Below are 14320 nucleotides of genomic sequence, written 5' to 3'. Positions count from 1 at the left end.
CCTCCCCTGCCAGCCCGGGCTCCTTAGGACCCCAACAGGAAGCAGTTGTTGGAGCTAAGCAGCCACCATGAGAAAGAGTTGGCAAAACAGCTGGCTCAGTTCAAATTGGATCTGACCAAGGAGGCTCAGCAGAAGCACCTCACTGAGGACTAGGAGCATAGGCTTTCCAAGCAGAAGGAAGACCTGCAGGAGTGCAAAGCCAGGTACCGGTGCCTGGAGGCCCAGTGGGCTGAGATGGTCAGCCAGTTCCAGGCCTTGATGCAGTCCCACTGGAATAAGGTTCTCTGGCTCTTTGCCACCAGCAGCACTTCCCTCCAGCCTTCACCCAAAGCTCCACACCAGGAGGCTGAAGCAGACCCCAAGGTGAAATTTCTCTCCCCCTGACCCACACAAAAAAACCCCAAAGTGGGAGACTCTCTTTAACAACACAAAAGTTCATAGCACATATCTGGTCCAGGGGCCATAGTTTGAGGGCCCCTGATATAGTGCAATATAAAAAATGTAAATAATTTTTCTGGGGACCACCAAAATTTTCTCGTGGACCATCAGTTGGTGACCGCTGTTCTAAAGTACCTCTCCCTGCTTTATATTCAGATTCTTGGGCAAGTTATTTATCATCGTTTTGCTTTTCTGGGTATTTTGGGACTGGTTGGGCCCATGAAATCAGTAATTCTGTTAACACGTCTTTCCAATCAATGGCTATATTGTACCATCTCCCTAAGGTTTCAAACCCCCAAACATGCCTACTAGCTACAAAATATCAAACAAAAGGTTGTGTAGTACTGTCAAGGATGCTTTCTTTTGGTGGAGGTGGTGGAGATGGCTGTAAACTTTGAGTGGTAATGTTAAGGAAGGAAAAGGCCGACCAAAAATTAAATTCAATTTAATATTAATTTCATTAATTAAACACATTTAATACGATTACTCTTTCTGTGTATGTGTCTGTCTGTCTGTATGTATGAGTTGGGCAGTTAAGAAATAAAAACAAACAAACAAGCAAATACTCTTACTAGTTAAATGAAAAGGTTGGAGGGATTACAGATTGGAGATGTAAGGAAATATTAGTACTGGAAGGCTGCCCCCCCCCCAACAAAACCCTACCCCCATCCTGGAAGAAAGTAATAGTAAACCTCTTCAACACTATTGCCAAGTACTGTGACATCAGCAAGAGCACAACTCCAGAGACACTTCACCTTGTATCACCCCTGAAAATTATAAATCAGCAGCAATTTCTAAATGGACCCTGGAGGTTGCACCCAACATTGTGAGATGACATATAGAAGCTTTGATTGTTCATTCATGGAGTTGAAATCAAATAGCCACGAATATAATTTTTCCCCCCTTTTGTCTGATTTGTTTTCCTTCGATGGAACTATTAAAACCGGGTCCACAGCTACTCCTCTTAAGCAGAGCTGCAGCAGCACAGCAAAGATTGTATAAAGCCTGTCCGGATAAGCAAGATGATAAAACTCCACAGAGCGATTAAATATGTTGAAGCGAGGAGGCAAGTGTGAAATTCTTTTCAAGATCAAATAGCAAATCTGGGCTACAGTAATTTCCAGTCTATGCTCTCTCAACATAAAAAGAAGTCTTTTGGCAGAAGAGCTATGAAACTTGCCAATAGTCTAACAGTATTTCTGCTCTCAAAGTTAAGCAATAATAACAGCCTAAATCCACTGTGAAACGCTGGTTTGCCGGTTTAATTTTTCCTTGCTAGAGGAAGCTGTTTCCTCTGACAGCAGGAACTCTCAATGTCTCTTTTTGATGTATGGGAAAGGTCAAGGATAAATTTTTGATCTCTCAACCTTGAGTCAAAAATCAGCATAACTCACCCCTTGTTTCTTACCTTTAGGTCCAACTGGGCAGCCCCCTCAGCAACTTGGTCAGTCCTTTGATGGTCAGTTATTCCAGATAGCCCAGGGTTCCCCATGCTTCTGCTGTTCCTTTCCCCCTCAGACAAGCTGGCTTTGATACACGTTGCCTTGGTACCAGGTCCAGTTGGCAGTCTTGGGTTGATAGGGTTCCTCCCTCCCACAGTGTCATTTTTCCCCAAAATTCGCTTTGGGTTAGGAGGGTCTCGTTTGCATTTGATTAGCTCCACAGTACTATCAAGCTGGGGTTCTTCAGACGTTGCCCCAGCAGAAAGGGCCTTCTCTTTGCCATTCTCCTTACACACAATCCTCTTTGGGTGTTCTCTTGAACCGTCTTTGTGGCGTTTCTGGGGAGGATGGGAATGGGCAACAAATCAAACCCAAGAGAAATATATTGAATAAGCAACAAGTTCCTATCAGACTAAGTTCATCACGCTTACAAGAAACATAAATACAAGGGCCTCTGGTGGCTCAACAGACTAATGCAGTCTGTTATTAACAGCAGCTGCTTGCAATTACTGCAGGTTCAAGTCCCAACAGGCCCAAGGTTGACTCAGCCTTCCATCCTTTATAAGGTAGGTAAAATGAGGACCCAGATTCGTATATAATATACAAATGGATAAACACTATTGCTTGACATAGTGTAAGCCGCCCTGAGTCTTCGGAGAAGGGCGGGATATAAATGCAAAAAAAAAAAAAAATTCCAGCTAATCAGAGAATGACTATAGAGACCACTGAACCTGAAAGCAAGTGATGGATCTCTAGAGCAGTCCTACAGGGAGAAGATGGCCCAGGGATGACTTGACCCAATCTTGCTAGAGTTCAAGGTCTCAGGAAAGCATGAAGAAAATATCAGAAATGGGATGAAGCTTACAGAAAGTGAAGCCCAGTTGTGCAATGGGATCTTCTTTGGCAGCACCAACTGTAAGATATTGCTTTTCTTGAACTGGACTTTGCTGCAGGAACTTTCTATCTCCTCGTAGAATTCACAGCTCCACTGACGGCCATCTGAAGGAGGAGACAGGGCATAAGATTCTTCTTTGATGGTTAAGGAATAAGAAACATGTACTACAGCCACTTCCACTGCAGGGCAAGACAGCCCTTGGCTAGCACTTGACCTGATGAGATGTTGTGTGAAATCACACTTATTCTGAAATAAATAGGATGGTGCCTTGCTCTCCTGGTGAAATACAAGCTTTAAAACCTTTCTCCATTGTGTCATTTTGCATTAGAAAGGAACCTCTGCATAGACACTTCACTGCTATATGCTATTTATAAATATTTATTTATTTATAAATATTTATTTATAAATAGATGCTATTTATTTATAAATAACTGCTATTTATTTATATGGTAAGGGAATGAGGGGTAAACTGGAACTTCTGAAGGACAGTAACAATTGAGCCATGTAAATTCTGTTCCTTGAACATTGACAAGTTGTTACTTTCTGTGTGTTGAACATGTGTTAATAGCAAAAATAATGAGCATTATGAAGGCTTATTTTTGTGTCTCAACAGCATACTGTTTTAATGAATGAAAATCTAAGCTTCACAAGAGCCTGCTAAACTGCTAGGTTACATAAAGAAGCTGTGTTTTGTTCCTCAAATCAGGTATGATCGTAATTATGTTTCTAGAATGCTTGATGATTTTATGTCTCAGCTTCTTCCAGAGACTTTAGTTGTCTGATCTTTATTTGCTATGATGGATTTTTTTAAATAGATTTTTTTTTAAAGGATTCAACTATGAAGCAGCAGCTAAAAAGACTAAAATGCTCTGTTATGTCTCCTAAGATTTCAATTTTAAAGATTTAAAATTTAAGAATTTTAAAACTTAAGAATAAGATGGGATACAATAAAGCATTGATTTCTCATCACTCCAGTTTTTTCTGCACCAAAAAGGTTTTTTTTTTAATTTGAGGTTTTCTTCTTTGTCAAGCTTAGGGTTGTATTATCTTTTGAATCATGAGGGAAAAGACAAAGAAGTAAATGGGGCCAGGAGAAAAACTGCATTTAAATTAAATTACAGTTAATATAAACACTATATCATACGTCAGACACATTATACAAAGACCGAGCTTTCTGGAGAAAAGTATAATGATGGGCAAGGTGAAAAGAGAAAGAAGAAGAATATGACTACTGGCAAATACATGGTAGTGATGTGTGCATCATTAGAAGATCTGAAGAATCAGATTGAAACAGATCCTTTTGGAGAAAATCTATCCATGCAGTTGCTAAAAATCAATAGCAACCTGATGGCATATAATCAATCAACTCATATGAATAATTTCCATCTCTCTCTTCTATTGCATTAAAAGTCACAAGTTGGCTGCAACTGCAGCTTTCAGAGAGCAGATGGAGCCCAAGGGCTTCAGGTTATATGCTGATGTTCTAGCCAGATATCAATATCCCTGGCACATATACAGTGGTATCTCGGTACTCATCCTTAATTGGTTCCAGGAGGCACTATAAGTACCAAAAATGATGAGTACCAAACCAATTTTTCCCTTAGGGAATAATGTAGTTAGCTGCCTTACAAGGCAGCTAACACCAACAAGTTCCAGCTTGTGTGTTGAGTACCAAACAAACAATGAGTACTGGGACAAAATGTTTACATCAAAATGCGTTGAGTACCAAATTCAATGAGTTTCCAAACAGTTGAGTATCAAGGTACCACTGTAGTGTGCAACAATGATTCTAGGCACTCTCAATCCACTTTGTGTAATAAAGAATATTATTCGGAAAGTTGTAAATGTTCCTTTTCACAAGTGCTTATTTTCTGTGACAATATATTTCCTGCTGGCTTTTTCATAACTTATTAATATCTAAACTTTAGTCATACATTGCAGGAAGAGTTATGTGATGGCCTTTCTATCTCTGGGAGAGTTGGGTGTCCCAAGTGCTTTGCAGGACCCCATATCAAGTGCATTAAGCTGCTCTCCCATTTTACCTTCTTCGGGAAAGGGTTTTTTATTTATTTATTGCTGCTGGTAGACAAAAACTGAATTTAAAAAGTTTTTTTTTAAAGGAGAAACTATTTCTTCTTTTCATGCTAATTAAGAAATCTATAATTAAGGAAGGAAAATCTGTATTAATACCAGGTAACTTGATAACACAATTGGTGTCTGTGAAAGACGAATCCACTTCTTCCACTTTTGGGTTCCTGCTGCCCAAATTCAGTTTCACAATAATCTCATCAGCATTCTGCTTCCATTCCAGCTGCAGGTCTAAGAAACAGACAATGTCAATCTCTCATCTGTGAGTGGTAAGGTAACAGCTAACTTCCCAAAAAAGGAAAACAGAACACAAAACAGACTCTAGATAGTTAGTAACATGGTACGCAAGGTGCATTTTGATCAATAATTAATATTGCCACACAGAATGTTACAATGGGAATTACATAAACCATCATGAAACAAAGTAAACCCCAATGTTCAATAACAGTACATTAAACAATTTATTGGAACTTACTGCAACTCAATGGTCAAGCGACCCTTGTGAATTTTTGCAGCCCATCTCACAGAACAGCTAAAACCTTAACAGATGTCTTTCCTAATTTTATCTCATATTTGATTGGTTACTGGTCATGGTCATGCCTTTAGGTGGCTTTTCTAGGAATCATGGCAATGACAGCAAGTACTACCTCCTTTGTGCCAGAGCGCATGATAGGTTTCTAGTCATGTTGACTCTTCCTTTCCAGATTCCAATGCCCTCCTAACTGGATGGGACTGCTAGAGGTCAACACCAGACAGGACTGTGGGGGTTATAGAAATCATGTACATGAAACACTTCAAACACTGACCCAAAATACTAAATATTTACTTAGCCATTGGCCAAGTAATTGGAATCTGTCAAGAAAGTGTTGCATCCTGATTCAATCACACCCAAGCTTTGATATGGAAAAGGACAAGAGATCGCCTCAATAACATCCCATGGGAAATAATCCATGGTTAAGAAAGGAGAGGGTTCAGGATCTCTTGTGGATTCATGTCCCCTTGCCCTTAGCTGGTCTTAGAACATGCTTTCCATAGCTCATGGGAATCAGTAATAGGCTCATCCCCACCTTAATCAAGGAGGAACAAAGCTTTATGTTTATGATTACAAACCCCCATTTCTTTTTCATGCATCTTTTATAGCTTGCCAGGCTGTTAATCTTCTAGAGATTGTTAGGGAGTTAATCCTTATGTCAGAGAACTAAGACATTAAAAAAACACATGAAAACAAAGTAGGTGGCTTGAGCTTCATTGAGTTATGCATTCTTCTGACTTACCATCCACAGATTCCCTGTGCCAATGGGGCTCTACCAGATTCAGGCTAGCAAAAGTCTCTGATAAGCAAACAAATACAGAGGTGTGCTGTTTTGCTACAAACCATGTGAACAAAAGATTTTTCTAACTTTGAAGCAGGGCATTCATACATTACAATTTACATTTTAACCAGAATACTTTCCCAGAACTATCCATTGTTGCCTGAATAAGGGATCTGCACAGATCAAAAGGGAGGTAAAGAAACAAACACAGAGAAAAAAATTAACAAATCAGACAAGACTTAAAACCACGGGTGAGGACTCTGTGGTCTTCCCACATGTTATGGACTGAATTTCTTATCAGTCCCAGGGATACAGGCAGTCCTTGACTTACGATCAATCAAGCTACCTAGACCTAGATCTGGTTTTGAAGTTCCGAGATTCACCCTCCCTACCCTCATGCATTGGTGGCTGATGCAGTGTCCTGCAGTCATGTGACCATGTTTTATAGCAATTTTGCTGAAAACCAAAAGTTATTTCCAGTTTTCGGCAAAACCACAGCACAGCAAACAATGAGTTCACCATGACATTTGTTTAATGATTGCTGCAAAAAAGGTTGCAAACCTTACGACAGTCATGACACATAACTGTAATGGGTAGACTCCATTACAGTCATATGTCAAGGACTACCTGTATGGTTAATGAGGAGCAACAACACTAAGAGTTTTAATCCAGCCTTGCGTGGAAGGCCACATCTCTGCCTTAAGGAATTTTCATGTTCGCTAGTTATCTGACCTATGGCAACAAAAGTTAGATGTCATCTCACATTATAAAATCAACACCTTAATGAAAGAATTTAACCTCACCTCCCTCTTAGTCACTGCCCAGTTATAACGCATGCATGAAAAGTGTCTGCAACATGATAAAAAGATATACTTTGAAACATGTCTCGCTGGGTGGCTGATACAAGCACTATGGAGATCATAGAGCAGGCTTCTTTGGCAGGACTGTAGTCTCTACCAGTAACTCCTGCCTCCTCTGCAATTATTCCACCACCCTGCTAAAAGCTGCAGTTTCATAAAGAGCACAGGCAGTACAGAGCTAGCACAATCACTCACCTGTTTCTTTTATCACATAGCTGTGAAGGAAGGCCACAAAGAGCAAAGAGGACAACAGTACATTTGGTCTACCTAGCATATTCTTCCATACTTGCAATGTTTCTAAATAACAACATTCTATTGATAAGAGTAAAGCTTTCTTCCTCACAATGGTTGTACCAATTTAACAGGAATCCAACTTTCATTTTAAAACATTTATCAAGTCTACAAGTATAAAATTAAATTTAAAATGTTAATCTTTCCACTGTGATCTCAGTCATTCTGAATTGTATTTCTGTGCACCTTTTTGCAAACTCCAGATCCAATTCCTTAGCAACACCCATTATCCTGCACAAGGTCCTTTTCCATTCTAAACATACTCTTTTTGCCTACTTGAGAATATCAATAACAGTGATGGTTTGCATACACCTTACTAAGACTTATTTGCCAATCATGGTTACTGAATAAATTACAATTAGCTGGTTTTATACATTATAGCAGGGCTGTCAAACTTCCAGCCCACAGGCCAGATGCATCACGCGCTGGCCGCACCCATGCCCGGTTTAGCAAAGGGGAAAAAAGTGACGTGATAACATGAGTTTGACACCACTGCATTATAAGGAAAAAACAAAAATACACTATGGCTTAGTGTGCCACTCAAGTCTTTCACTTGTACAGCTGCAACCACTGAAATCTTATGTTTTCTCTCACAACCTTTCATCTCATTATTCTTATCCTATTTTATTGTCTGCCCTATATTACCAGGATTAAAACTGATTTCCCCTTTAGCAGCAGAAGGGAAGCAGCAGAAAAAATATCTGAGTTGTAAGTTGCAGACTCCAAAGCTAATCTGTAATGTTATTTGATGGACTTTCTCACATTGTCTTTACTAGATAACCCAGAGTTCTAATACTGTGACAGAAGAAACATTTGTGAATTCATTTTCCATACTATAAATACTATTTATAGCTCTATGTCTCTCCTTACTGACCTCCTTTCCAAACTAAAAATCTCCATTCGCTGCAAAATTTCTTTTATGGAGAAAAAAGAATTGTCAAATCTACTGAACTAAAGCAAACTACCCCTTCTGGCTAAATGTCCACCCATTCATTCATAGCAAGAACCAGGAGCCTGTGGAGCAGAGGATCCTCTGTATTTGCTGCATGTTTTCTGAATGTCTGTAGTCTACCAGGAAGTGAAATCCATTAGATTCCACTTACTTTGATGCAAAATGGTCTGGTTTGCACATGTGAAGTCATAATAGATGGCTCATAAATCACCCTAAGATAAAACACACAAATTCCATTGCAACTTTAATTTATAAATGTGCAAAAGTAATAGTGATATCTGAGGAATGAAAATGAAAACTATTCTTTCCAGCCCTAATCACTAGGTACTCTTGTATTTTCTGAGCCACTGGCTCTATATGATCAATACCAGCAAAGAAGTCCTCCCTCCCTTTCTTTTTGGCCACCCATCTCATGCAATATGGGCAGCATATAAAACAATAAAAAATTTTTTAAAACAGTCAAAAGTACACAAAAAGCTATTATCAAAGGTTAAGACAGAGCATCAGATTATAAATAATAGAGCTATCTAATCAAATTACTATTCCCATGCAATCCCCAAAACTGTTGACACAATCAAGTTTTAAGGGATTTCCGGAAGGCTGATAAGACGGAGCCAATATCACCTTAGGGGAGATATGATATTCCACAGGGCTACACCACAGCAGAAAAGGCTCATGTGCTGGATCCTGTCAGATGTAACTCTTCACAGGCAGGACCCACAACATATCCGTTCTGCTGAAGCTGATGGGGTGGCCAGATATAACTGGGAAGAAGTGGTTCCTCAAATAACCTGGCCCCATGTCATGAAGGGCTTTAAAAGTCAAAACCAGAACCCTGAATTGATCCAGAAGTAAACTGGTGACCAAGGCAGCTCACAAAGCAGAGATGTAACATATGCTGCTCTAGGGACATATATAACTGCCCCCACCATTGCATTTTATGGAAACTTCTAAATACTCTTCAAGGGCAGCCTTATGTAGAGCCTATTATAGTAGTCCATCTGTCAGTTTTGGAAGACAATTTTCTTTTTTGCTTCTTAACTGCCACATATTTTAGCTGGGGAAGTTGGGAGGGGGTTGTTGTTGGAGTGGTAGAAGGTTAGTCATAACAACATTCCGTATTCAAGGACTTTTGCCTGCGTCTGATGTAGACTGCCTGAAGATTGTATCCAATTGAGTGTGAAGGGTTGATTGGACAATGTGATGAACCTGTGGGTGTGGGGCAGGGCTGTGAACTGTCAACTGGGTGTGGAAAACCTGGAAGCTTTCAGATTCGGGTTTTCCCAGCTGTGCCAACATGACATCTCTAATAAATTGGAACTTTGAGGAACCTCAATCCTCAGAGCTTTATTTCGTTGGGGGGTGTTCCTTGGAACCCCGACACCATCCAGGAAGTGACCAGTGTATAAGTTGCCGTGAGTAGAGCTTCCTGATCCATAAATGGGTACAACTACCACAGGCTCTTTGAGGGGAGTCATGAGTGCAAGAGGAACCCTCCTCCCCAAGATGAACAATGGGTTTGTATGGGGCAGTGCATCCAGTACCAAGATGGCAGAATCTCAGAACTTTAACCCCAAAACACAGAGCCACTCAGTCTTGCCGGGGTTCAGTTAAATCCTGTTGTTCTCCTATTGCAGGCACGGGGATATATCAACAGCAACTCAAAGCTGCTTTTTCAAAAGGCAATTGGACTTTGTATTTTCCTTGAAGACGTTTCACTTCTCATCCAAGAAGCTTCTTCAGTTCTTGCATGAGAAGCGAGATGCCTTCAAGGAGAAAACAGTTGCCTTTTGAAAAGCACCTCTGGGATGACCTGGATGACTGAGAATCTCCATAAACATCAACAGCGATGCTTAATTTACCAAGACCAGATGTATAACTGGATTTCATCATCATACTGATGATACCTCAGGTCATGGAGATGCATGAGCTTACCCAGCGGTTTCATGTAGATGTTGAAAAGGAGAGGAGAGAGCACCAAATCCTGTGGAGCCCCACCCAGCAGAGCTGCAGGCAGGATCTTTCTTCCCCAATCACCATTAATATCAACCCCAGTGAAAGGAGAAGAACCAGCACAATAATGCACCACCAATCTCCATCCCTGGAAACCATCCAGGATTTCATGATCATTTATATCAAAGGCTTCTGAGAAGTCTAGAGTTAAGATGGATATACCATCCTGCTCCTACCAAAGATCATCTAAAGGTGTGACTAATCCCATTTCCATCCCATACCCAGTCCTACATCCAGACTAAAAGGAGTCTGCTTCATTCTGCATTTTTTGAACTTATTGCGCGACTACCTCCTCCATCACCTTCCCTAAAAAGGGAAAGGTTTGATACTAGAAAAAAGTTGTCTAGTGGATTCCCGGGATGGCTTCTTGAAGCGGGGTAAAGCAAGAAAAGAAACAAGTCTTCTATCCAAGGAATTCACCACGTCTAGAACTCACTCACATGATACTCCCTGGGCAATTTTAATTAGTCAGCCCCCTCTGAACCCTTCAGGGTCCATCAAAGCTGAGGACAGACTGATCTAATAGGTTCTGCCTCCCTAAGGTGTGTAATGATGCTGGAGAACCCCAAGGTAATCAAGGCGTATCTAACCATGACAAAGGGAGACATTAAGAGTTCCCTCAATTCCAGATCATATTGCCATTGCTTGGACAGGAAATGAGATCATACCTGTGATGGGCTCTGGATGACCTGGGATAGGCCCATGGTTGTGATGGCAGTCATGAAGTCTTGAGCTGCCTATGACCACAACCCTAAAGAAGGCAGATTGAAGTCCACAGAAGTCTAGAGAACTAGCAACAATCTCAACTGGTTCCAAGAGGCCAACTTAATGAAAAGGATCTCCCATCTGGCAACCTGTGGAGCAGCCCCTACAGCCTTAAGAGACTCTTTGATGACAATCAGCACAACTCCTAACCGGGGGGGGGGGGGTGTTGGCAACCTTAAACACTTACAGAATCATTTGGACCCATTTCCCACAGAAAAGAAAACACAGGGAACAACAAAGGTCCTAACTGGAAGCCCCCCATCCAATTCTGAACTGTCCAGAAGTCTGGTTCCCCCACCATAGTCTTCTCCTAGATTGGTGTCCTTTTTCCTCTACCTGTCCTAGCCAAAGCCCTATCAATTGTGGAGCCGACCGGAGCCACAGCAGAGGGATGAAAGAGCCACATGTGACTCCAGAGCCGTGGGTTGCTGACCCCTGTCCTATCCAGGAATCTTAGTTGATGCCATACCTGAAACCCAGCTGGGCACATTTTAGAAAGGGCCAACCCCTCCCTTCCAGCCAGGTCTCAGTAATACATCCACTAAATTTATAAATGCAGTGATACCTACGGCTTAAATCTGTACCTTTCTTTGAGTCACTGCCAGCTGGTTTCTCGCCTTCCTTACTTTCCTGATTGACGCGATCCTTTTGCTTCTTCTTATTAGTTGCATCATCCACTCCCCGAGCTGTTCTCCTCTGACCAGGGACACTGGCACTGCTGGACATTTTCAGCCGTTTGGAGGAGACAAACAGCCCACCGGGGTCGGTGACAGACTCTGGGTCAGGGGTGCGACGTCTTCTTCCCGAGCCAGCTATCTTGGCGATTCTTTATGGTCAATCTTTCTGGCAAGGAACAAATGCCTGGAGACATATGGAAGGATTATCAGATTAGGATGGCAAAATTAAAAAGGGAGAAACCCTGAGCTAGTAGAAGCTATGCTGAGTTTATTTTAAAAAAAATAAGCAGTGGATCAAACCCCCTGGTTTATCTAGTCCAGCAGTGGCCAGGTAACAACACATGGAAACCTAGTAGGCTCCTAGTAAATGGCCTTCAGAGGTAGTTCCTTTGCCATCAAAACTAGTAGCCATTGATCCCCATTAATTTGTCCAACCTTTTTTTTTTTTTGAAGCCACCCAAGTTGGTAGCCAGCAGCATATCTAATGGTAAGAAAATTCCAAAATTTGTTAGACATTGTCTTAGAAAAAATTTCCTTTTGGCTACTCTAATTATTCCAGCATTCACTTTTATTGGGTGACCTCTGGTTCTAAAGTTTTGGACAGAGAAGAAATAGCTGTTCCTAGTTGATTTTATTCACACCATGCATAATCTCAGTCACGTCCTCACTTATTCACCTTCTTCTAGTCTAAAAATCCTCAAATGCCACAACCTTTCTTCATAGATAAGCTGTTCCAGTCCCTTGATCATCTTAGTTATCCTTCTCTGAGCCTACATTCCTTTTGAGGTGAAGCAATCAAAACTGCACAGAAATGAACAATGTGGTCCATAACTACAAGCTTTTAACAGAAACCAAAGCATAATGCTTATGCTTGGGTTTTAATACTACTGAGCAGTAAGGGCAATACTCTGTAAGGCAGGCAATATTTTAGGCCTTAGCTTGATTTAGTAATAACTACAAAAGAATAGTACTTTGTGATGAGAATTTTATTTGACAGAGTATGAGTACAGCCCACACAAAAGAAGTCAACATAGAAAATCATCTTAAGAGAGAATGCAACAGAACAAATGGGTGCCTCAGCCGTCATGAACCAATTTGCTGTCATCTGATATCTTTCCATTATAGCATTAAACGCAGAGCAGCTGAATGCAAGTTAGTTTCTACGCTGGACATTGTTGCTATGAATGGGAGCCGAAGCTGGCTAAAATACACAGACACACACATTACCAAAAAGTCCTTGATGTCTATTTATAGCAATCCCCTTCTATTCCCCACCCCCTTGTAATAGAATGTATTTAATATGTTAGCTGCACCTTAAATATGCATCAGCTTGGGACTGAACCACATCATAAATATCTTTGAAGCAGTTCCCAAAGAATCTCAGCTTGCTAAGATGGGCAATGGAGGCTTCTTGCTGAGCTCCAGGCAGACACTTGTCTAGCCCCATTCCTTGTCAGCATAGTACAGGTATCTCTTTAGACAGCACAGGAGTTTATTTGCTAAATGTCACTTTCAATTTCAATCTTTGTTCAGAATAAAGAGAAAAGAACAGGTTGCCATGTGATGAACCCAAAATCATCTATTTTATTTTCCAGATTTATATTCTGCTAATATAGCTCTTAAGAGCCCTCAAAGGTTATTTCCCCCTAATTTTTGCTTTCTTTATGCATAATGAACAAAGAAAAAGGAAGCCTGGAAATTGCCCTTTAAATTCATGAAGTACTTCTCAAGAACCACAAGAAGCAAATTATGAATTTCCTACATCAATAGGGACTGATTTCTGAGTTGTTTCCGAGCTCCCTTAACATAACTGACTAGCTGTCCCTATCAGTTAAACTGACAATGATAATTTCTGAAGTAATGATATGGCACATGCAAACCCAAACTAAGCAAGAAAAAATAATGAATTGGCATTTCCGTTTAGTGGGATGTTGTGGTTAACATGTCCAAACCATTCCCAAGGACTGTGCGACTAAAGACTAATAAAATGTTTAAGGTAACAGCCACAACACAGGATGGAGAAAATTTACCCTTGCCTGAACAAAAGGCAGCACTACTAGCAGAAGACGGGGACAACCCATGCTTTTTCCAAGAAATATAAGATACAGGAACCAATCAATATTCAAGGGAACCAACAACAGACATTTGGTTTTTAATTTCAAATATTGATCCAACATATAAATGCAAGCTTAACATCCAGGCCTAACATAGTGCCTTCTCTGCATGTTAGAACTAAACTTCCAGAATTGTCAGCCAATGCTTTTTATAGCCTATGACACCTATCTAAATTTTAGAAAACAAAATATGCTGACGTATATTTTTGCAAATTAAATCAGAAAAAAATGTTAACACTTATGTAACAGGGACCGCCCATTTTATTTTCAAAATACATTTCCACTTTTCATTTTCCATCATTGAAAAACTTGATTAGACAATAGGAAACGATTATGTTTCCATATACCAATCTATGAAATCTAAATTATAATATGTAGACAAGTATGCCATCAGAATTCAGAATTCAGGAAATGTTTGTGTAACTAATACAGCCTGATCACCTTCTCCAATGAGCTAAGTTGCTTCCTAGAA

The 14320-nt window shown here is 40.5% G+C and overlaps 1 protein-coding gene across 9 annotated transcripts in view; it reads right to left on the bottom strand.

Annotated features, from left to right (window-relative positions):
- USP19 (ubiquitin specific peptidase 19) overlaps positions 1–14320 on the bottom strand; it is a 49579-nt gene that overhangs the window by 33474 nt on the left and 1785 nt on the right. For 4 of the 9 annotated variants that reach the window (XM_058167604.1, XM_058167599.1, XM_058167601.1 and 1 more), the window contains exons 2-6: positions 11642–11918; positions 6138–6194; positions 4966–5094; positions 2746–2879; positions 1847–2218 (exon numbers count right to left, since the gene is read on the bottom strand). In XM_058167604.1, the coding sequence (XP_058023587.1) occupies positions 1847–2218; positions 2746–2879; positions 4966–5094; positions 6138–6194; positions 11642–11783 (834 nt within the window). In that variant the 5' untranslated portion in view covers positions 11784–11918. Of the gene's footprint in view, positions 1–1846; positions 2219–2745; positions 2880–4965; positions 5095–6137; positions 6195–11626; positions 11919–12410; positions 12555–13047; positions 13067–14320 lie in introns of those variants that run through there. The other 5 variants (XM_058167606.1, XM_058167608.1, XM_058167602.1 and 2 more) reach the window with 4 other exon arrangements.

Source organism: Ahaetulla prasina, chromosome 2 (genome assembly GCF_028640845.1).
Source record: "Ahaetulla prasina isolate Xishuangbanna chromosome 2, ASM2864084v1, whole genome shotgun sequence".
In the NCBI taxonomy this organism is placed as follows: domain Eukaryota; kingdom Metazoa; phylum Chordata; class Lepidosauria; order Squamata; family Colubridae; genus Ahaetulla; species Ahaetulla prasina.
Note: the sequence above shows the minus strand (reverse complement) of the source record. Positions and strands in the feature narration are given on the sequence as shown.